This window comes from Terrapene carolina, unplaced genomic scaffold (genome assembly GCF_002925995.2).
Source record: "Terrapene carolina triunguis isolate 2854851 unplaced genomic scaffold, T_m_triunguis-2.0 Scaffold695, whole genome shotgun sequence".
NCBI lineage: Eukaryota > Metazoa > Chordata > Testudines > Emydidae > Terrapene > Terrapene triunguis.
In genome coordinates this window covers 329,895-354,682 of record NW_020665046.1, presented here as the reverse complement: position 1 = coordinate 354,682, position 24,788 = coordinate 329,895, and the positions used below count along the sequence as shown (strand labels likewise).

The 24,788-nt window shown below is 42.6% G+C and overlaps 1 protein-coding gene across 3 annotated transcripts in view; it reads left to right on the top strand.

Moving 5' to 3' along the window:
* Positions 1 to 24,788, top strand: part of CREBBP (CREB binding protein) — a 185,104-nt gene that overhangs the window by 74,536 nt on the left and 85,780 nt on the right. For all 3 annotated transcript variants that reach the window (XM_024215113.3, XM_024215114.3, XM_024215112.3), the window contains exons 3-5: positions 10,779 to 10,955; positions 23,422 to 23,671; positions 24,290 to 24,403. In XM_024215113.3, the coding sequence (XP_024070881.2) occupies positions 10,779 to 10,955; positions 23,422 to 23,671; positions 24,290 to 24,403 (541 nt within the window). The remainder of the gene's footprint in view (positions 1 to 10,778; positions 10,956 to 23,421; positions 23,672 to 24,289; positions 24,404 to 24,788) is intronic.

The following is a 24,788-nucleotide window of genomic DNA, read 5'->3' as shown; positions in this document are numbered from 1 at the left end:
TAAGTTGCAACAGCATGCACAGCATTCCCTCCAAGCACTTGCATCCCTGGTCTTTGTAACTTTTACATTCATGTAATTTACACCACCCATGAGTGTGGCTCACTGAGTTTGACCGAGCAATGGGATAACCATTACGAAAGCAAACTGGCAGTGATGCAGCAGTAGATGCAGAGTGATGCAGAAGAAAGACTAGGAGTGATAGAGAATTTGTTTTAATAAAGGTGGGAGTGGATGAGACAGACCACACAAAGAATGGAGTGAGTAGAGGATTTAGGATTGAACTCTGAGGCTGATGGGGCCAGAAGGGAGACCTAGAGCCATGAAAGGAGACTGAAAAAGGATTAAGGGAGAAGGATATAATAGAGTTGCAAAAGTGCAAGAAAGGGAGGTTCTCAAGAAAAAGGGGATGGTCCACAGCATTGAGTAAAGAGAATCTGGTTTGTGGGAGTTTTTTGGTGACCTTAATGCTGGCAGTTTCAGGTAGAGAGGGGTGAGTGGAAGCCAGATTGACGTTCAAGAGGAGCCATAACCTGTGAAGCAGATCTGTACCTCCAGGTGTGGTAAATCCAGTGAAGACCTTGCCTATTAATTGTGGATATTGCTGCCTTTTGAGAGGCAAACTTGCCAAACTCCTTGAAAAACTCAGTTCTTCATGATTGGACCGAGAGTTTCACATTGCAATGTATATACCATCACCATACCTAGTGGAAAACTATATTACTACTTTAACTTTTTATCTTGTTTTTGGTGATCTGTAATTAGAAAGTATAATTCTTCTGAACCACTAACTCTCCAGAAATTTGAGAAATATGAGAAAGCAGATCTATTGAGAATGGTGATTATTTTTTGTTGCTCACAGGTATGTGGGTTGAGGAAGCGCAGTGCTGAATTGGAACAATCTGGGTTTCATTCACCTTAAAGCTGTTGGTTTCTCAGTCTGAAAAATAAGCAAAAACACTGCAGAGATTTTGCATTTTAGATTCTGAATAAATGTGCAAGCTTGTTTTGAGATTTAACAAGCCAGGATTAATTGACACACTTCTTGAAATGGTTAACTACTTTAAAATCTTCAGATACATAACTAGGAAGCACAGAATTACCCCATCTGATATTTTTGGTGTGTGAAAGTGCTTGGCCTTAGGTGGGTCCTCTAGGTTCCTGCCTTCATTGTTTTTTTCATCTTTCTTGTTCATATTGGTGTTACGTGCTTGGCCAAGAAAAACTGAAACTGGTTCTCTCCAAAGCAGTTACTGTCAATCTGTAGTTGCTGGAGTTGTTGCTGTAGGAATGATATGAACCGTACTGCTTTTTGGACCAAGAGTACTGCCTCAGCAGCATTGCGGACTCTAGAAGATCCACTCTGATTCTGACCTGCTGTTTGGCACCAGGTTGCTTTGCTACTGAAAGAAACACCATGCTGGTCTTCCCTTTCTTTGTTTGAAATTAGTTTTTAAACAGGATGGCAAAATGCAAAAAAAAAAACAAAAAAAACTGGAATTATATTATGTGCATTCCTTTGTCTCTGGAAATCATAATATAGTTGTTAATATGTATTCTTTGTGAGGCTTTGACTAAAAAAAGTAATGGTACAATTATTTTGTGATAAGACTATAGACAATAAAATACAATTTAGATATTCCTGAAAAACTACTCTTGCATATGGCCCCTTTCCCAACTTTGGCTTTATTTTGTACTCTCTATTTTTATTCTTGTAGGAAAAACATGACTTTTAGACTGAAACATAAGAGAAGAAAAGGAATTTTCACCTCTTCTGAGTTTTATTTTTGTATTACCTTTGAAGAACTTCCACCATAAAAATGAAATCTTATGGTAGTCTTTAAATTTTAATAGCAGTTTAAATAAATGTTTTAAGCCAATTCTCATAACATAAGCTTTCAATGTTATAGAGAATGTTCCTCTTACTAGTCCAAGACTGATTAATGATTTTCTTTGTTCTAAGATACATTAATACATATCTGTTAATGCACAATTTGACTTTTTGTTTAGGTGGAAGGCAGGTAATAAGGGATTTGAAAATTTTGTCCCTTTATAACTGTCTCCTTCCTGGTAGTTTGAAAGGCTATTTTCTGCATGGCAGTAAAACATTTGTTTTAATTTCGAAGCAATGATTAAAGTCAAAGTGCGAAAGTAACGGTGATATACCAAGTACTCAGGTTAAGAAATTCCGAAAGTTAAGTTTGCTCCAGCAATGTTGGATTTGGCAAGTTTATATCTGAAACATGACATGGTAAGCTTCACATTGTAAAGGACAGAAGAATTGGAAATTATAGGTGGTGCACGTGGCACTATTTATACGTTAATAGCACACCACTTTCCATTTTAAAACAGTTTTTTTCAGTTGCTTATAACTTGGCCAAACTTAAACTACTTGGGCTGACATTTTCTATTCTAGGTTTCTATCTGAGACAGGTCTTTTAAAAAAGTTTTCAGCTAAAACAGATTGCCGTTTCTGAAAAAGAGGTTTTGGGAAAAAATACTGTTTTGCCTGTGTTCAAAAAATATCTTAAAGTAGTTACATTTGAGAAGCTCTAACGGCTCCAAGATTTGGAGCAGAGACTTGAAACTTGGCAGGGGGAGTATTGGTTTTGTGTCAAAGATGTGCCTTTTGCTGTCCCTCTGAAAATTCACCCAGAGTTGGCCAGGTTCAGGGTGGATTTGATTTAAATCACTAGTCAGGAAGACTCGATTTAATCATGGATTTCTACATAAAAGTGCATTCTTGTTGGTTATAACTTTAATACATATTCTTCACAACTCAGAGATAGATGTAGGTTTCATTTTTAGAAGGTACATACTATACATTTTTAAAGTGATTTATTTTGAAAACTTTTTAGATTAGTTTTACAGCTATATGAGAACATGAATGATTGTTTGGTTATTTCATTTACCAAAGGTAATTGAAGCAGATATTTATGAAGTCATTGGGAGGTGAATGATCTTCAATTCAGCAGGTTAATCATTAATATTTGGAGGCTTTTTTTTGCCATGCTGTATTAGGAGGAGAAGATCACCAGACATACATTTAAATTGTTTTATTTAACTAAAACAAAACATTACGTAGTCTGGATTTTTTTCTTCAACAGCAAACATATAATATTTTAACAAAATAAGCATATGAATTTTTGATTTTTAGTTAAACATTCACGTTTTTTAAAATCAGGTTTGTTTTTGTTAAAATTGTTTTTAACTAAAATAGTTAAATGAAATATTCTTTAAAAAAAAACAAAATTTAAATCAACTGTCAGCCAGGTCAACATGAGAAACAACAAATATATTGACTTCTGCAGCTAACTCAGTCGTCTTCATCTTCATTTTCCTGTTTGTTCGTAATCTGGACAAGAAAAACAAACTTTCCTGCTTTTTCAGGTCCCAAACGATTTCTCAATTTGGAATGAATTAGTCCAAAGGAAGAAAATATTCTTTCTACACCGGCAGAAGAAGCTACTGCTGTTAAGTGAGATTATCACTTCAACAGTCTCTGAATCCAAGTGCTTAAGTGATGTCCACCAGTTCACTGGTGTGACTTTCTTTAAAACATCATCAGCAAACATATATTCCTTGAACGTTTCACCCTTAGCTCTGAAGTTTATTATAGTTGGCATTATGGAGGGATGATTGCTGGATTTCCATGTCATAGCCAACTCCTCTTCTTCAGCAGTTAAGGTTTGACCCTGGTACCAAGTATTGAGAATATTTGCAAGAAAATGAGCTGGAGAATAGTGCTTGTCCCATTCGTTTTTTTTAATGCTTGTAATTTAACTCTGTCATTGCATATTTCTCTTTTTACGATCTCACTCCGTTCCTTCCAGATTTCAACAGCGTCAGCAATAAACCAGCGATTTCCCTGCATTTTGTTGAAGGCTACAGAAATAGGCTTCAGGGTACTCAGCATGTGTTTCAACATTTCTCTCAAGCCCAATGTTGAGAACTTTGGCTGTGACAGTGCCATCTATTTTTTTTACAATTCTGTTCACAAACTGTCATCAAATTAGGCTAGTTCTTGATATAGTGCTCAAAACAGTCCACTACTGAGTTCCATTGCATGTCTTGTGGGAGAGTTAGCTTGGTTCCTCCCACTTTTTTCAGAGCAACTGCTGCAAAGTGGTTGTTATGGAACCTAAATAATCTATGCAGAAGCCCCTGAACCCCATAAGTTTGGGTCCCTAATCCATGAACTACTGGAACTCATTTACAAAACTTTTCTTAAACATTATATGAATATATTGTCTCATACTATAGAATTAGAATTTATAATCCCTATTCCATGATGAGATATCTTTGAGCTATAATGTATCTTAATTAAAACTCTCTTTAGATAGGTTTTTTCCTCAAATGCATTTTATTAAAAAAGTCTGATTTAAATAAAAAAATCATTGATTTTTATCCACCCTGGCCAGGTTAGAAGCCTTTGAAATATCTGTGTGCACATGCTCAGTAAAGATTTGTTGTTCTTAGAGTGCTTGCTCATGTAAGGTGTGTGTGCTCTCCACATGCATCGGTGCCAGAAGTTTTTCCCTCAGTGGTGTCTGAAGGGGACTGGCTCTGGCACCCTCTGGAGTGGTGCGCATATACGCCAGTATAAGGGGCGCCGCCGGCTCCCCCCTCCCTCAGTTCCTTCCTACCGCCAGTGGCAGTGCTGCAACATCTTGCCTCGGCAAGCTTTCCTTCTCAACTGTGCCTAGTTGTGAATTCTTTTATATATAGTTCTTAGAAAGTTTGTGTAGTGTATTAGTTCCCTTAGTGTATGTTAGAAATAGTTAGTCCCCTGTGGGACTTAACCTAGGGATGGGGCATGCTCCGGTTCCCAGGCTTTAAGCCTTGCGACTGCTGCAGAAAACCTATGCCAGTCAGTGATTCTCCATCAAAGCTGTCTGAAGTGTTTTGGGGAGACCCACTTGAGCGACAAGTGTCGCATTTGTAAGAGTTTCAAGCTGTGTACCAAACAGGAGTGGGACATTTAACTTAGAGCATTCCTTATGGAGTCTGCCCTCGCAGCAGCCTCGGAGCTGGCTCAATTCTGCTCCAAGGACACAGCTTCGGTGCAGAGCACGTCACCAGCTTCCGACCGGCGCTAATCCCCATCCCGGGTACCGGCTAAAAAGCAGAGAGAGGCCGGGAGAGGGCATTCTCCTACATCTCATAAAGGGAAGGAGAGAGCTGGAGGAGAGCGAAGACCCGCTCGGGGCAGATCTTCCCCTCTGGCTGGTGGCCAGGCTTCAGCACCTCTTCAGCTGTCAAGCCCACTTTGTGACCTGCCCGCCACCCCGGGAAGGGGTAGAGGCACGTGGCAATGCTGTCCACGCTGGAGGCCTTTTAGGCTGCTACGGACATATTGTCTCTTCTGGTGCTGCCCACCCCAGCCAGCGAGGTGCCCCGTTAGAGGGATAAACTCACTCTGGGATCTTTCCAGCAGTCCCCATTGGTGCGGCACCGCTCCCCGACTCAGGGAGTGCCCCGCCAGTGCTCACCAGAGTAACACCACCAGTTTACCTTCAGAGTTCCCAGCTTTGTTCCCTGGACTCTAGGCAGTGTTCCCTGGGATCCCGGCGTCGTTCGCTGGCTGTGTGGTGCGAACACATGGCTATGGTCAAGAGAGAAGCTCACGTTTTACATAAACATCAGGGAGCTCAGAGCCATCCGTCTAGCTTGTGCGGTGTTATTTCCTCACCTATCCAGTTGGGTAGTGCAAGTGTTGACAGAGAACACGGCCTCCATGCTCTGTCAACAAGCAGTGGGGAGCTCGTTCATCAGCTCTTTGCCAGGAAGCCCTTCACCTGTGGGACTTCTGCAATCCACCTAGAAGCCTCGCACCTCCCCGGTGTCCAGAACACGCTAGTGGATCACCTCAGCAGATCCTTCTTCTCTCACCGCAAGTGGTCCATCCACTCGGAGGTTGTCAGGATGCTCTTTCAGAAGTGGGGAGTTCACCGATGGACCTGTTTGCCACCAGGCAGAACAAAAAGTATCATCAGTTCTGCTCCCTGTAAGGCCTCAGCAGAAGCTCACTCTCCAATGCTTTTGTCAGGAGACCTGATGTACATCTTCCCGCCAATCCCACTCATCAGCAAACTCCTCTTAAAGATCAAGAGGGACAAGGTCATTATGCTTGCCCCAGCATGGCCTCGCCAGCATTGGTTCGGGATGCTCATGGACCTGGCTGTAGCAGCCCCATGGGCACTTCCCAGCCGTCCAGACCTACTCTCTTAGGATCACGGTCGGCTGCTGCACCCAAACCGAACCTCACTCCACCTCACAGCTTGGATGCTGTGTGGCGGAAGCCAGAGGAACAAGCCTGCTCTAGTGATCCCTCCGAGTGTCCTACACCAGAGCAACTTACCTGGCAAAGTGGAAGCGTTTCTCATGCTGGGCAGCAGAGCGGAGTATTTCCCCGACCCAGTCATCTCTGCAGTCCATTCTGAATTACCTGCGTCACTTAAAGCAACAGGGCCTCGCTTTCTCTTCGATCAAGGTTCACCTGGCAGCTATATCTGCTTTCCAACCTTGCCTCCAGGGTAGATCGGTATTCTCGCATGACATGACGATTAGGTTCCTGAAAGGCCTTGAAAGACTCTTTCCACTGGTCTGGGACCCGGTCCTCCAATAGGACCTCAACCTGGTCCTCTCCAGACTCATGGGCCTGCCCTTTGAGCTTTTGGCTTCTTGTTCCCTTTCCCACTTGTTGTGGAAGGTTGCATGCCTTGTAGCTATTAAAGTCCTTATTTGGGAGCCCCTGTACACAGTATTCTACAAGGACATGGGTCCAGCTGCGGCCCCATCCGGCCTTCCTGCCAAAGGTGGTGTCGCACTTCCATGTCAACCAGGATCTCTTCCTCCTGGTGTTCTGTCCAAAGCCTCGCACGACCAATGAGGAGAGGCGGCTCCACGCTCTAGATGTCAGGTGCGCCCTGGCATTCTAACAGGAGCGCACCAAGCCCTTCCGCAGATCAACTCAGCTCTTTTTATTGCAATAGCTGACAGGATGAAGGGCCTTCCGGTGTTCTCTCAGAGGATTTCAAATTGGATCACCACCTGTGTCCATACTCGTTACGAGTTGGAGCAGGCTGTGCCTCCACCGATACTGAAGGCTCACTTGAGTAGGGCTCAGGTGTCTTCGGTTGCCTTTCTGGTGCATATCCCAATCCAGGACATCTGCAGGGCCGCGATGTGGTCTTCAGTACTCATGTTCATGATGCATTACACCATTGCCCAGCAAGCCGGGGATGATGCTGGATTTGGCAGAGCTGTGTTGCAATCGACATGTCCAGGAACTCCTACCCACCTCCACTGGTACTGCTTGGGAGTCACCTACAATGGAATGGACATGAGCAAGCACTTGAAGAAGAAAAGATGGTTACCTTTTGTAACTGTTGTTCTTCGAGATGTGTTGCTCATGTTCATTCCATGACCCACCCTCCTTCCCTCTGTTGGAGTTTCCAGCAAGAAGGAACTGAGGGAGGGGAGAGCCGGTGGCGCCCTTATACTGGTGCATACGTGCGCCACTCCAGAGGGAGCCAAAGCCAGTCCCCTACAGATACCACTGAGGGAAAAATTTCTGGTACCAGTGCATGTGGCAAGCACACACAACTACAATGGAATAGACATGAACAACGAGTCTCGGAGAGCAACCGTACGAAAAGTAAGTCTTTTAGAGTTTGGCACCTAATTTCTCTGAAGATTGTCTGTCTGTAGTGAGCAGGCTCTGTTCCTTCACAGCTCCTGTATGGCTACTGAAATGTGCATGTCTCCTCTTTCCCCCCCAGCGCCTCCCTCCCCAACCCCACAGAGTGACTGAGCATATGCCATCCTGGGGCTGCAGGGGCTGAACAGGACTTTCCCTGCAATTACTCCTTCAGGCTGCTGTGGCACAGAGCACCAGAACTGAGAGCAGGAAGACAGTCCTCTACTCTCAAAACTCCCTCTGCTGGCGCAATTTTTTCCTGCTGAAAAAAAATAGTCTGTAATCATGTAATTAAAGACTATCGTAATGCATATGCACCAGGGGCACAAATTAAGGCTGGAGAGGCGGCCTTAAATATGCCATTTCCTAATTTGAGTGCTTGACTTTGCAACCTTAACGTTCTTCTAGTTTAGCTTGTTTTGGATGAACATTCTATGTAGAATATGGCTAAATTAATGTTCCTGAAGCAACCTTAACTTTAAGAGTGTTTTGATCTGAATGCTTGTTCACTCTGGTGACTGTACGGACTGCTAGGAAAGTCTGTGTTGGATCTATTGCTCTGGATAAAAGTAATGTGTGTTCTTGTCCTGTAAAGTTGAATTGCAGGCTGAGTGCTTCCTTTTTATTTATTTTTATACTGTAATAACTTCTCTATCTGGATTATTCTCTGAACTAACCCCACTGTTTTTTGCCTCAGAGGAGAGTCGATGTTTTTTTCCCCCCTGTTCCATGTAAGGTCCTTTTTCAAGGAAATCTCTTATTCTAATAAACTAGTTCCCTTTACTTTTCTCCAGATAAGGTTCCGAACTGTGATAGATTCCCTTCAAATGAGATCTGATCACTCTGTGTAGTGCAAAAGGGCTGGAATCTGGTTGCAAATGACCAGTAGGGAATTCAGTGTGGTGGGAGCTCTGTGCTGGCATAAGCTCCTATGAATGTCTCCTTTGCCAGCCATATCAAAGCAAGTAGTGTTGCAGAATTGGGAGATGCTTAATGGACCCTTTGCCTGTGGTGTAACTTAGAGTAGCCCCCCATTGACTCTAAAGCTCACTGAGGAGAGGGCCAGTGTTGATCACCCCCACAGAATCAGGGAGCCATAACCAGCTCTGACATCCCTTCCTCACCTGTACTGAGTTCACAGTCAAGGGGCTCTTACACTTGTAAGCCCAAACACAGTTCTTCCCAGGTAGGGAGACTATGCCTTTTTGATTGGTGCTTGGCTGTGTGCTAAACAGGCAGCTCTTGCTTTCCTCTGGCCCAGCCCCCTAGCCAATCAACTGTACTAATGCAGCAACTTAGAGGTGGGAAAGGCTTGTGAGACTTCCCGCCCAATAACTCTGTCCATGCTGAGCGCTTCATAGCTGGCTGGCTATTTGACTGTTTTACTCCCTTCCCCTAATGACAGTAAGGTATGCATGGAGAATTGCAAAGCTGAGTCAGTGATCTGTTTACTTGTCATCCAGTTACTAAGTACAGAACACCTAGCATTTGCTTCCTGTTTCTTGTTTTAAGCATATTCAGCAATGCCAGAGGGACGGAGCGGGAGGGAGTCCTGCTCAGTAGCATCCGCTAGGAAAGGCAGAAAGCTGACCTGACCTTGAAGGGGGATAACTTTCTCCCTTTAAAGCCTTCCCTCACTTTTTCCTCCTATTGCCAGAGGTGACTATGTAGGAGGGTAAAGAACCAGGGCATGGGAACACTAGAGTGCGTGTGGGAGGGAAGGGCAAGCGAGATCATTGGAAAGGGAAACTGGAGGTTGTTAAATATTTAACATATGGACTCTTCAAATGTTTGAATTTACACATATGTAAGACTTTTGAAGAGTAATGATGGGGATGTGTATAGAATTCCTCCCCCTGATAAGAGAGTTATTTTTTTGACTTGTCACACTGATTTGCTGTCATGGGCTTTATAAAGCTAGTGATAGAAAAGAGGAAGTAAATTATCTTGCTCTTTCCCTGCCAAAGGAATAAATTCCCTACAGTATATTTAAGTGGTTTTCTCCAGTGTAGTTTTGAATGACTCCAGTGATAGGGCTTCCAGCACTTCTCTTGGGAGACTCTTCCACAGGCAAATAGACCTTATGGATAGACAATGTTTGTTACTCATACAAGGGAAATTTTGTGTTCTGCTGGCTATTGTTAAATTTATTTGTTTTTTGTAATTTATGGCAAGGGTGCAAAGAAGCTGAGACAGGTGTCCTTTTTACATTTTTGTATTAATCTAAATAAACACATTCTACTTTGCTTTTTTTCTGTTTCATGTTTATAGTTCTTTGTTACACTCCCCTTGGATGCACCTAACAATTCCTCTCCTGTACTACAGTAGAAATCCTCCTAAGTCCTTGTACGTTTTTGCCAATGTTATATAAAAGAATACAGTCATATTAAACTTGGCTGCTATAAATACAAGAAGAGAAAATAAGCAATCTCCACACTTCATAATCAAGCCCCTCCCATCTTCCATCCCCATTTCATCCTTGTTTGGAAGACAAACTCATAACCTTTAAAAATGTTATTTATGACCATCAATTAAATTTTACATAAGCAATCAATTTATGAGATCTTATACTCAGAATTTCTTGTTGGGTTAGTATGCCATATCTGATGTAAAGTAGGTTGGGTGTTTTTTGGTAAAATTTCAAAATGTTTAAACAAATAATTAAAAGAATAAAAAATTACTATTAGTCCTTTATTTCCCCATGTGCAATTTGTGTACAGAGTTGCATCTCCTGCACAAAAGAGCGCACACACAAAAGTTACTTGCTTTGGGAGTCTGTTTTGTCAATGCATTATTGGAAAGAGTAACTCTTTTACTTCAGTTTTATCATGCTTTTATAAATTGGACTGCAACAAATAAGGTTGACACAAAGGGCATATGGATAAAACCAGGTGTCTAAATTTTATTGCCTGATCAGATAACTTTGAAACGAATGAGTGACACCGCAATGTCAGGGAAAGGGTTTTTTAGCCGTGTGGATCAAAGAATATGAAGATGGATACTTGCATCTACTTTTATCATATTAAAAATGTTTGTAGATAAATAAAAGTTAATAGTAATATATTTGTTTCTATTCCAGATGGGAATGACAGGTAACACTAGTCCCTTTGGGCAGCCCTTTAGTCAAGCTGGAGGGCAGCAGATGGGAGCTACAGGCGTGAACCCTCAGTTACCAAACAAGCCAGGCATGGCAAATAATTTGCCTCCCTTTCCTACTGACATCAAGAGTACTTCAGTTACCAGTGTGCCAAATATGGTAAGTTGCATTTAACTCGTATGTCATTTTCCCCTTCCTTGTTATGCATTTTCAAAATATATTCCAAGTCCCCATGTATAAAGTTATATCTAGTAAAAACTGAATTCACATCATACTAGTTTAGATTTTAATGAACGATATTGAAAACTCATTAATCTGATTTCTTTCCTCAGTAGTATTGGTCAGCAAAATATTAAAGGTGAATTGTAAAACAAAAATGAGGTAAGTCCCAAATATGCAAAGTGTGCTCGCTATCCAGCCTGTGGTGAGCATGAAAGACAGAAATAAGTTTCAGGATACTGGGCTCGATGGACCATTGGTCTGACCTGGTTTGGCTATTCTTATGTAACTAGCATCCACCCTCCCAATAGTTTTTCACCTCAGAAATTGGTACTTTGTTTCACTGAAGAGATCCCAGAATTCATTGTTCTCTGGTATCACAGACACTAGGAATTGCATGGGTTCCTCTGAGACAGTATTGCATTCTGTCATATCTCCAGTAAACTGGGAAATAATCAAGAAAGTGGGGTGGGGGGATTTAGAAGCTTATATAAAATTTATTTCTGTGCTCAGTAACCCCCATTATTGGTTACCAGGAGCATTTAGCAAAAAGGACACACTACAAACTTGCATTTTTTGAAATATTTTCTTTGAGTATCCCTAAACAGTATACTCTGCATTTTTAAAAATTATTAAAACTAAAATTAAGGGGGGAGATGTCTCTGTTCCCTGCTGATGTTCAGAATTGAGTGTACCGGAGAGCAACATCACCGACCGTGCTCAAGCCTGCACCTTTCCTTTTCTTTTTGTGCACACTACCACCTGCTGCCTCCAGTCTGTTACACTTTCACCTCTACTTCTGCTGTAGTTGAGTCTGTAGAGTCTGGGGAAGGGTTTGCACATTCAAAGAAACAGTGAAACTGAATTCACTAAATGCTGTCAAATGCACCCAGCAAACTGAAAAAGAGAAGATATTTTCCTTTAATCTTAGGGATTCTTTATAAAAATATTGCTACAAAATTTTCAATTTCAGAACCTCCCTCTACATTAGTGTTCATTTTTGTTTTGCAGATCACCTTTAAGAAAAAGCTTCTTTACCAAAATAATCAGCTCCTTCCTAATTTTTTCTAGCTGTGTTAGAATGCTGCTATAAAGGCAACACTGGATTGTGGCATCACTGAATGAAGGCACAGCTGATTAGAAAGGAGGAGGAGCTTTTTGCATACAATTTTGGAACTCACAAGTGAAAGGAGAAACAGGGTGGAAAACAATCAATTACAACAGTTTCTCCTAAAATGATTACAGAAAAATTTGCTGAGCTTTATAAATCAAGTCATCCTTAAGGTTATAAGAGAAGTCGGCCAATTCAGTTCTTTATACTATGTGGTATGTAATCATAAGGCTACTTCTAGAATAAGTTTCAGTGGTTCTCAAACTGTGGGTCAGGACCCCAAAGTGGGTCGTGATCCTATTTTAATGGGATTGCCAGGGCTGGCTTAGACTTGCTGGGGCCCAGGGCCGAAGCCCAAGCCCCACCACCCAAAGCCAAAACCTGAGGGTTTCAGCCTTGCGTGTTGGGACTCAGGTTACAGCCTCCTCCTCTCCTCCTCCCCCCCCCCCCCCCCCCCCCGCCTAGGGCTGAAACCCTTGTGCTTTGCCAACTCCCCGCTTGCCCACGGGAGTGGGGCTTGGGCGGGCTCAAGCTTCGGTCCCCTCTCCTGGGGTCGCGTAATAACTTTTATTGTCAGAAGGGGGTCGCGGTCAATGAAGTTTGAGAACCCCTGAGTTAGGTAACTAGAAACTTGTTTATATTGGTGGTGAACTTATAGTAAGGTCCAGTATCTTAGGTTGTGGTATCGTTACTTCATAAACTTTGTTTTCATATTTATTACTGCAAAGTTAAAGTGCCCTATTGTGCTTAAATTTATCTAACTGTGTCTGCTGTCATCTTACTGTTAGTAAGAGATGCCGCTTCCATCCACAGTCTTGACAAAAGACTGAGAGCAAGTGCATTTTGACCACTGTATTGTATTTTAAATGAGAATTGTGTTTTTAAAATGCCATAATAAAATGAAATGCCCTTTTCATACAGATTTTTAGAATTACACTGTGGTATTGGTCACCTTTTAGAACATTGAAGCAACAAATTTGCTTTGCAAGGTTCAGCCATGGTTTCTGAAACATTACTGAACTTACTTTGATCCTGTCTGCACTTGCCATTTAAACTTCACACCGGTTCACCTGATCCACATTTTCAGCAATGGGTAAATTTTCTAATAATATAGACAAAGTTCGTATGTAGATAGTTGTGCAGTAAATTAATTCTCCAGGTATGCTGTATTGTTTGTCACAAAGGGTTGTATTTGGTTTTAACCTTGAACACTAAGTCCCAAAATAGATGCGGGAAATGTGTTATGCAAGTTCTATCTGCACCACTATAAGTGTGTGTAAATTTCTAAAACAGTTAGAAGTTTTGTTTTATGTACAAAGTGGACTGTTTGCTGATAGAGTGAATACTATCTCTGGTATCATTTTGGCTCTGATATGGGAAGCACACTATTGAATGCTCTCATGTTTCTGCTGTGCAAAACAAATGACTTCTAGTTAGTGCAAATTGCTTATGAGAATAGTTCTTGTTAGTATACTTTTAAAAAATATAATTTACTTTGGAAATTGTGGATATTTAGAATATTGCAAACTTGGCCAGTTTCATGTGATATTTTCTGTGCTTGCTGCTTCTTCACAAAGTAAAATTAAAATATCACCACTTGCTTTAATATCCCTCAATGTATTAGGAATAATTTAATTGAACTGCTTGTATAGTTTCTATGGAAACTACAAATTCAGTTATGTTTTATGCTCTTAAACATGAGAGCAGTTACTATAGAAACTGATAAAGCCTCTCCATGAGATGCAAATTACTTACTGTTGGTTGACACTAGAAACATTGCCATTCTTTAGCAGAAGCATTGATGCACAGATTCCATCCTTGTCTTCTAGATAACTCTCTCTTAAATCTAGCAGGAATTTCAGGAATCCTCGCTTCAGGCTGTGTCTGAAAGGAAATGTAAATGGGCAGGCGAGGATATAAATCTCATAAACTTCCAGGTCTTAGTCCCATCCAGTTGTCAGAGGAGGGCTCCTTCATCTCTTGTTTGTGTTGTCTTAAAAATCATCTATATTTTGGTGGTGTGTTTATAGAAGGGGGCTGGTTGCCACCTGGTAAAGTCAGAACCCTGTTTATAATTCTATTATGAAGCCATTTGCACAGCTGCATAATTCCTTTTTGAAACTGCAGTTTAATGCTATAGAATCTAAACACTTCTGTAGACAGTTGGGTTCTGGAAATTATCCATCAGGGATACTCCATAGAGTTTCGCTCCTTCCTGCCTCACAGACTCCCTTCCCGGTTCCACATTGGGGACCACTCTCATGAGGTGATTCTTCAACATGAATTAGAATCCCTTTTGCACCGAGGGGCAATAGAGTGTATCCCACCTCATCATGGGACGGGGATCTACTCCCCGTATTTTCAATTTCCAAAAAAGACAGAGGGTGGAGACTCATCCTGACCTTTGGCAATTCAACATCTTTATTTGAAAGCTGAAATTCTGGTTATAGTGGCATTGATAATCTCTTCCCTTCAGGAAAGGATGTGGTTCACAGCTCTTGACACAAAGGACGTGTATTTCCACATGGACCTTAACCCATCACACAGGAAGTTCCTGCATTTTACGGTTGGCCAGGAACAGTTTCAGGCCCTCCCCTTTTGGCTCACTACAGCACCCAGAACATTTACGAAGGTTTTCTCTGTGGTAGCCCAGATGAAGCACCAGGGCTATACAGCGTTTCCATACCTTGACGACTGACTCCTGGTAGGCCACTCTCGTTAGGAGGTCAGGTCAGCGACAAGGCTTCTCGTACAACTTCTATCAGCCATAGATGTTTGCATAAACAAAGAAAAGTCCATTTTGTTACCCACGAGGACAATAAATTTCATGGGGGTGACGTTGGACTCAGTTTCTGCAAGAGCATTTCTCCCCGCAGACACGATTCATAAAATAACCAACGTGATTTCATGCATTACCTGCAGACCACAAACTACAGTGCACAGGTATCTTTCACTGTTAAGCTCATGGCCGCACGCACTTACATGACGCTGTTTGTCAGACTCCACTTGTGGTGTCTTCAAGCTTGGCTCCATTCAATCTGCCAACTGAACAAGGACCACATCAATTCCAAGGTGACTGTTTCCACCAGAGTTATCACCTCCCTCATTTGTTGGTCATGGTGTGGGTTCCATTCAGCCCTCCCACACCCATGGCCACCATTGTGACAGATGCCTTCCTCCTGTGGTGGGATGCTCACCTGTACAATCACATTGGTAAGGGTACCTGGACCTCATGAGAGAACAGGCTACATACAAACATATTGGAAATGAGATCAGTCTGCCTTGTGTGCAAAGCCTCCCTTCCACTCATACGCTTATTCCATGTACAGATAATGTTGGACAGTATCACCATGGTGGTATATATCAACCAACAGGGAGGAGCAAAATCTCATTTCCTCTGCCTGGAAGCTATCAGACTTTGGAACTGGTGCGTCAGGAAGCGCATCACGATACAGGCCGCCTATATCCCCAGTATTCACAACTCCCTTGCAGACAGACTAAGCAGAAGCTTCTTGGCAGACTGTGAATGGGAGGTTCATGACAATCCTAAGTAAGATACTTACACAGTGGGGTACTCCAATATTTGCATCCCAAGCTAACAGAAAGCTCCCCTTATTTTGTTCCAGAGGAGCCATGGATTGTGACTCCCAAGGCAATGCTCTTCTGCTGCCTTGGACAAATGGCCTCAGATATGCCTTTCCTCCCATTCCCCTTCTACAAGTCGTGGGGAAGATATGTCATGACAGAACCAGTATCATTCTCCTAGCAGCCTACTGGCCCAGACAGTTCTGGTTCATGGAACTTCTGAAGATGTCTGTCTGCCCACCCACCAATCAGGGTCTGCCCATTCCCAGATCTCCTAACCCAGGATGGCGGGGGGGGGGGGGAATAAAGCAACCCAATCTGGGCTCACTCCACCTCATGGCCTGGTGTTTGGATGGGTGTTGGAAATAGAATGCTTATGCTTGGCCCCCATTGAGGAGATCCTTAACCAAAGTAGAAAGGATTCTACTAGAACCTGCTGTCTGGCCAAATGGAGAGACTTTTTTTTGTCTGGACTCAACTGCACCGACATTCTATAGATACCTTAAGCATCCCAGTTGTCCTAAACAATCTCTTGTTCCTGAGGACTTCAGGGATCACTCTTAGTTCTGAGCAAGTACACCTAGCAGTGATTAGTGCCTTCCTCCCTCCAGTGGAAGGATGGTCCATCTTTACTCACCCTGCTTCAGCACAATTTATGAAAGGCCTGATCAGGACCTTCTCAGTAGTGCTTAAACCTACACATCAGTGGAACCTTAACCTTGTCCTGTGGACACTCTCAGGTCCGCCCTTTGAACCCATGGCAACATGTGCCAGGACCAGCCTGTCTATGAAGGTGGCTTTTTGTGGCTATCATTTCTGCTAGGAGGGTCAGCGAGCTTGGAGGATCATGGCGGAGCCTCCTTATACAGTGTTTCACAAAGAAAAGGTTTCTCTCCAGCTACACCCCAGATTTCTCCCCCAGATTGTTTGAGTTCCACCTCAATTAAATGATACTTACCTGTATTGTCCCCAAAACCCCACACTTCTTTTGAAGAGAAGAGACCCCGCTCCCTTGATGTCTGGCATGCCCTGACGTTCTACCTGAAAAGAACCAAACCTATTAGGAAATTACCTGAAACTTTTTATTGCCATAGCAAAGAGATTGCGTGGGCAAACCAGAATCTCCCAGAGGATTTCTAAGTGGGTTTCGGGATGCATCTTGGAGTTCTATAAGATAGCAAAAATTTCTTCCCCTGGGGCTGTCACAACTCATTCCACGCAAGTAGACATGATGTGGAGGCAGCTTGTATCGGACGTCCTGCTCCAAGGAAGCTACCTGGAGTTCTATCCCCATGTTTGCAACACACTACACTCTAGTTCATGCCTCAGTTGCAGATGGGATCGGAAGTGCATTGCCTCAGACAGAGATAGGATTGGAAGTATTGCAAGCACCTTTACCAGCTTCCTCCCACCCACCTCCAGTCTGAACAGTGCTTGCCAGTCACCCCTATGTGGAATACACATAATTAGTAGCCCTCAAAGAAGTGGAGGTTACTTGCTCTACTGTAGCTTCTTTGAGATGTGTAGTCCCTATCTGTATTCTACTACCCACCCTTTGTCCCATCTCCTTTTGATGCTGTTGGATTTGCGATAAGAGGAGGAACTGAAGGGGCATCAACCTGCACTGCCTCTTCTACCCTCGGTTGGGAGCACAAGGAGAGCTACTGTGCATGTGCGGGACTATGAACACTGCTTTGAAGAATTTCTAGATTCGGGCACATGGTGCACATGCGCATACCCATGTGTGTGGTCCCTATCTGAATTCGACATTTTGAAGAACCACCAGTTACGGCAAGTAACCTCCACTTTAAGTGACTGTCCTAGTATCACACAGGAACTGTGTGGCAGAGGTAGGGATAGAATATAGTTCTTCAGGCAGGCATTCAATTGCCTTACTATGAGATTATCCTTTCTCTTTCTTTATTCACTATGTATCTTGAAACTTCTGCAACAAATGAGTCAGCAGTCCTACAAGCAACAGCCTCATTCACTGTACAACTTTGATTTCTCAGAGCGTGGTCTGTCCTGTAAACTGATTGAAACAGGAATTCTGTGGAAATAGTAGTATGTTATCATGTAGCTAAAGACTGTGTCTTGATGCAAACACATAAAACACATAAGGGAGCAAATTAAGGTGGCACAGGAAACCATAGTACTGGCATTTCCTAATTTTTGAGCACTTGATTTTTGCAACCTTAATGTCCTTTTAATGTAGATTGTGTGTAATTTCCTAGCTTTATAAAACCAAATTCCTTCATGTGGAATCATCATAACTTCACCTGGGTATCAGCATGGTTAGAACCTTTAGATCCACAGCCCAGACCTCCAAATTCAGGTTAATAGCCCTGCCCTTAAAAGACAGCTTTCTTTTGATAGTGAAAGTGGTTCTTTGAAGGATTAAGGATTATTGCATTGCCTTCAAAACCTACCTTAGAAGAGGCCTAGATAACCCCAGGGTGGAATCCAGCAGGAATGAATCCAGGGAGACTACAGCCTGCTGTTCAGGAAAAAGGGGTGAAGCCACTTGAGGAAGAAAGCAAGCTTTATCAAGGTTAACTTCTTTCAGCGCCAAAGAGGTAACAAGGAGACCCTTTGCATTTTAAATGGTCAGCCTTAGGGTAAAAGGGTCTAGGCACAGAGTCTTAGCATCAGGACAAGCTAAGGAACTTTTTCTCTTCCTGGGTCCAAACAATATCTGAGCAGTGGATACTGGAGCTACATCCATTGGTCTCAATAATGGCACTGGATTGATAGAGATGTATGTTATGAAAATATCAATTTGCATGTCAAGAACAAAAAGTATCTTTTTAACAGCTCTTTTTCAAAAAAGTTGGGGATAACCAGCTGTAATTAACTGATATAAGCATTGTATAACTGCTCAGCACACTATGTAGATTCCAGCAGTGAGAGCTATCTGAGTACCCAGAGACCTAGAAGGAGAGCCTGAAGCCTCTTATGACTGTCACAGAATACAATCAGTATTGCTTTCAGTGCAGGGATTTCTGGGTTGAATAGTTACTGGGGAAAAGGAAATTCCCTCAAACCTCAACTTCAAAGGATGCTGCAAACATGCTGATAGACCTTGTTGAGATTTAGCATGATTTTAGTAGTCTTTGTTTTAGAGTTGTAATGGTGGATCAAGCATCATGACTCATGCTTTTATTGGGGATATTGAGGTGATCCCACCCTATATTATTAAATGAAGGAATCAAGCAACATTTTGCACGTTGTGGCATGCACAGCCCTGTGCAACTGAGCTACAAGAGTTTTTGTGACCACCCTTTATTTGTCAGACTGTTTTGCAAACCCCAGTGCATGTAGGCACATTGGCTGTAAGACAGTAACAGAGTGCCTTTTTAAGTTTTTTCTATCAGGTTGACCCAATTTTTTCAGTGCATCCATTTCTGCATGAGTCAAGGCTTAAGAGTATTTTCTTCAAGGAAAGCACAGATACATCTATAATGTTCTCAGTGGGCTGTTTAGACAATGATTGATATGCCCAGGGGTTTGGCTACTGTACATTACAAATACAAGTTTAGATTTTACAATTACTCTTCTGACCAGCAGATGGAGTTCAAGAATATTACTTAAGACGCTAATATAATCACCCAGTCCTCATCTTTCTCAGTTGTTTTCTCTAATGTGAATTGGAGCAGCTCTCTTCTCCTTCTGACTTAAGTTTGTCAGAATGTTTTATAGCAAACTTAGTCTGCTGAATCTCAGCATTTGATCTTGCATGTTCCTCTATGCTCACTCTCAATAAACTCGGTTGATTCTCTTGGTTTTGCATAATGTAGTGATTTTGATAGAAGAAATGATGAAATTGAGAGGTTTTGACCCTGCCCGTAGGGGAGTATATAAAGAGCTCAAATAATTTTGGATGTTGTCTACAAAAACTTTCTGTGGCTCAGCTCAATTTTCAGTAGTATTTTAAAGGAGCTATAATTTAACAAAATATCTTCCCAGTAATTCAATTTTCTGTCATGCAGTGAAATTAAGCAATGTGTAATCCTGACTATCATAACCAACTGAACAAAAGCTGCCAATGCAAAGTTGTGACTAAGAGGACTAATGTGATTCTTGGGTGTACAAAACGGGACTATCAAGTTAGGAGTAGGGAGGGAAACTTGGAATTTCCTTGGAGTGCTGGTCCTGGTGTGTATTCCACAAATGGGTATGCGTGTGCACCATGCACCTAAGACCAGAAAATCTTGCAAGTAGCATCCATTGGTCCACAGCTGCATGTTGGATTTCCTTGTGCTCAGCACTGAGGCTGTAAGGGGAGGTGCGGATCGACCATCTCTTCAGTTCCTTTTCACTGCTGCGTGGCCTGAGTCTGAATCCTCGGCCCGGAGCTATTCTCGCATTGTCTTAATCTCTCTAAATATAATTGTATATAATAGTGTTTTTACAGTAATCTTATAGTTAGTGTAGCTTTGTTTTTCCCTACCCCAGGGACCCTCTCTCTCTCTTACCTTTTGAGAGTAGGACTGTGCCCAGAATCACATGATTTAAAAACTGTCTTGTGTTCTTGCTCCTTCTCAGTCATCAACTACCACCAGTACTGCCTTTACTGCTTTACTTCCCACCCCAGACCTGAGAGGGACGAGAGCTCTGACTGAGGAGGTACCTCATGGAGAAAGCCATGAGATGCCAGTCAGATCCATGCCAGGAGATGCCCCTATACAACCGCTACAGTCCTCAAGCAGTGTACCTCCAAGCATGAGTTCTGGAGCAGAGGCCGGATCAGATAAATCTACCCATTATCTCGGGCTTCTCATAAGAGTAAAGGGGCATTCTGACAAATATAAAAACAAATTCCCCTCTAAGTCTGTTTCCAAGAGAGAGGATCCCTTTCCGAGCCCTTCCAAGTCAGGTGAGTCTTCACAGGCAGGTCCCAAGGACTTCAGTCTCCTAAGCCCTCCTGACATGAAGGGAATGCATGCAGGAGCAAGGCTCCAGTGGAACTGCCACCACTATTGACAGCAGTGGCGACCGTGGCCTCTCGCAAGCCGCCAACATCCTCTGGTATGGACCAAGAGCTGCAGACATGACTCTTTTTCCAATGGTAGACTCTGCCAACCACTAAGTCTATTGCGGCACTGTATCCGGCAGAACCAATAACTGGGACCCCTTGTGCGCCAGGACATACTGAGACATATGCTACTCTAGAGAATATCTTCAACCTTCCAGACCCACACTCTCCACTGGTTTTGGGCCTGGTACTTCAGAGGAACATTTTAATGCCAGAAGAGGATACCGTTTCAGAAAGAATGATTTATTCTCCTTCTCCATCCATGAGCCAGAGTTTGCTTCCACCGGCACCAGTAGTACCTCTGATGGAGCTAGATCCAGCCTTCTTGTCAGCTGAATCCGATGTCCAGGACAAACTACCATCTCCCAGAGAGGTTAATCCAGACAGGGCTTTGAGAGTTTCCTGGACCCATCCTCCATGCAAGTAGGATTACTCTCCAAGGGATCATGGGTACCTCGTGCCTTCCCCCACACCAAACCAGTGTTCAACCCTTCATACAGGCCCTATTGGAGTCCTTGGAATCTTTATGCATTACAGCTTGGATCTGTGCACTCTACCAGAGTGTTACGTTGTCCCTCTCCTCCTAGGCAATTATAGAGTGGTATAGCATACACTTGTAATGTACCTCTACCCTTAAAAGGGCTGAGAAATATTACTTTCGTACCTGCAAAAGGGGAAGAATTCTTGTTCACCTTCCCTGCCCCCAACTCCCTAGTAGTACAAGCAGCCCCAGATTAATCCAGGTAGCAACACCCTAAAGCCATCCCTGTGGACAAGGGAGTGAAACACCTGGATCTTCTGAGGAGGAAGGTATTCATATCCACTAGCATTTAGTTCTCAGAATCTCTAACTACCAGTCCCTGTTCATAAAGTCATATTTTGCTGACTACTTGAAGTTCCTGGAGTTCAAAGACAAACTCCCCCAGGAGGACAGGGCCCAATTCCAAACCCTTGTTAAGGAAGGTAGCCTCTATGCACCTTGCAATAAGATTTTAGCTGTGGACGCATCTGGTACCACAGTAGTAATGTAGTGTGTTGTGATTTCACTCTTTGGGGTTCCCGAGGGAGATTCAGAACACCATTGAGGACTTGCCCTTTCATGAAGCTGGTCTTTTCAGCAAGAAAATAGACAAGCCTTTGTCTCACTAAAAGACTCCAGAACAGCCCTCCTCTTCCTGGGCATTCATGAGCCCCAACGAAGCATCATCATAAACAGGTGTATAAGCAAAGACTCCTTTCACAGCCTTTCTATCACCAATAAGAATATGAACCACCACACAAGCATCAGAGTGCAGATGACAAGGTATGCCGAACTATCCACCTTGGTGATAGCCACCCAACCTCATCCAGCTGTTAAAAGCTATTTTTGATGGGATGCTTGAGAGTTGCAACCTTATGAGGCCATTCCCACCTGTTTCTGTAGTCCATTTTGGTGGCTGTGTAGCATACGTTGCCCTCAACTGGAGGGCTATAACAGTGGACCTGTGGGTCCTAGATACCATCCAGTTTGGCTATACAATCAAGTTTGTTTACCCACCTCCTCCAAAAACACCTTTCCCGTCTCTTCAGGGAGCAGTCTCACAATGAGACCCTTCAGCAGGAGATGGAATTTTCCCTTGAATGAGGAGCTATAGAGGAAGTGCCATATCAGCATCAAGGGAAAGAGTTTTACTCTATTTCATAGTTCCCAAGAAAAAGGGAGGATTGAGGCCCATTCTTGAGATCATTTTTATTCTCAAACTAAAATTCTGCATGGTTATGCTGGCATCAATAATTCTCTCCTTGGAGAAGGACACATGGTTTGCAGCTCTTGACATGAAAAATGATTACTGTCAAATGAACCCACTGATCCATCCCTCCAAGGATTCCTGAGGTTTCTGGTAGGACAGGAACACTTCCAGTTCAAAGTACTACAGTTCAGGCTGGCAACAGCATCCAGGGTCTTCACAAATGTTGTCATCTTAATGTTAGTAGCACACATGAGATAAAATGGCTACACCATCTTCTTGCACTTGGACCACTGGCTTCAAACAGGCAGATGCCAGTCGGAAGTTCAGTCGGCAACCTTATCCTTGCTCTACTTCCCAGCGTCCTTGGAATCTGGGTATACATGGAAAAGTCTATTCTGACTCCCATGTAGCTCATAGAGTTTATAGTGGTGACCCTGGATTCAACTGCCGCAAGTTCCTATCTCCCTGCAGACAGATTCCATGCCATGGACAGTTTGATAAGACACTCACAGACCTTGAGCAACAGTGTGGATCTGTCACTTTCTTTGGCCACATGGCCTCCTGTACGTGTGTAATGCCATTAGATACTAAAGTTGTCAGTTTGAGTGTAGATACAGGGTGCTGTCCCTGCTGAGGATGAAGGCATCAAAATTTTAACAGTAGAGGCAGAAATACTTTTCACTATAAAGAATCTAGCAACAGCAGCCTTTTCCAGGTTGGCTAAATGTGTTATCAAGATAGGAATAATCTATGACTTTTGAAAATGGGTGACTAAATCTATATTTAGACTCTTAAATGACTTTGTCTCGTTTCCAAGTGCTGAGCACACTCTTTGCTCATTGAAATCAAGTGTCACCTGTTTTATCTTACACATTAATGCTGTTCTCAGTTACATTTATGTGAAATGTACTTGATAACACATGAAAACAAAATGTTTTCTCATAGTCACAGATGCAAACCCAGGTACAGCAGGTGGGCATTGTACCAACACAAGCAATGGCAGCTGGACCAACAGCAGATCCTGAGAAACGCAAACTGATACAGCAGCAACTGGTTCTACTGCTTCATGCCCACAAATGTCAGAGACGAGAGCAAGCAAATGGAGAGGTGCGAGCCTGTGCTCTCCCACACTGTCGAACCATGAAGAATGTCCTCAATCACATGACACATTGTCAAGCTGGGAAAGCCTGTCAAGGTAAGAGCAAATTTTTCAGAAGATCAATATAAGAGTTCTTTACTACTCTCCAGTGGGTTTTTTCTCTACTGTTTTTGCCAGCTGACAGTGACTTTTTCCCCTGGCATAAAAGTTCCTTTCTTTAAATAGCTGCTACACCTTTTTGCTTTTTTCCCCTTCCAGTCTTGCCACTTGTTACCGCCATCATACAGTTGTTCTTAGCAGAAAGAATAAAATATTTAATCTTTCAAGGTCACTGTTAATACTATTTTACTCCTGAAAGAGTAGCATGTTTCACTTCTCCAATCACAGATCAAGGATGTCACATCTGCAGCATACCTGATCTCTACTAGCTTAGCATGTGGAAGCCATTAGATTGTTGAACTAGTTTCCTTCATGTCAGAGCAGCTGAACTAGTTTTTTGGCGTTTCAGAGCAGCATCTTCATTAATGTACTCTCCGGAGAAAGAGGTGTTCATTATTTGTTCAAGTCCTGACATTTTGTTTAGTTGTATTTGGGATTTTGGTGTTTGTAACACTATTTAGTAAAGAAAATGAGGGTATTGGAAATGGAATTCGTTTATTCAGAGCCATAAAACCAGATTTAACCTTAAATTTTATTGCTTCACTCTTTTGATAGTTGCTCATTGTGCATCTTCACGACAAATCATCTCTCACTGGAAGAATTGTACTCGGCATGATTGTCCTGTGTGCCTCCCTTTGAAAAATGCCAGTGACAAAAGAAACCAACAACGTAAGTGATCATTTCTACTTATTAGCTACTGTACAAACATTAGAATGACATAGGTAAAACAAATTGAATCAAATATACAGTACTATGAAGGACTTTGGGTTATAGTGGTTTGATAAACTCATTTGCTGTATATGGTATTCTGTTATAAAAATACATTTGGGCAGTTCCCTTTTTGATCATTATATTCAAATTATTACTTTTAATACCTGATTCATGACACAGGGAAATTCCCAGTCCAGAAAGACAACATCCATTTTGCCAAGACAGGATAATTTCTAGCTGTCATTTTGTATTAAGGTAGGTCAGTCAAATTATTAGTGGGTCTAGTTTATTATTCCCATAAATTGTGCAATTCATTATCTGCACACAGATGGCACTTGAGAAG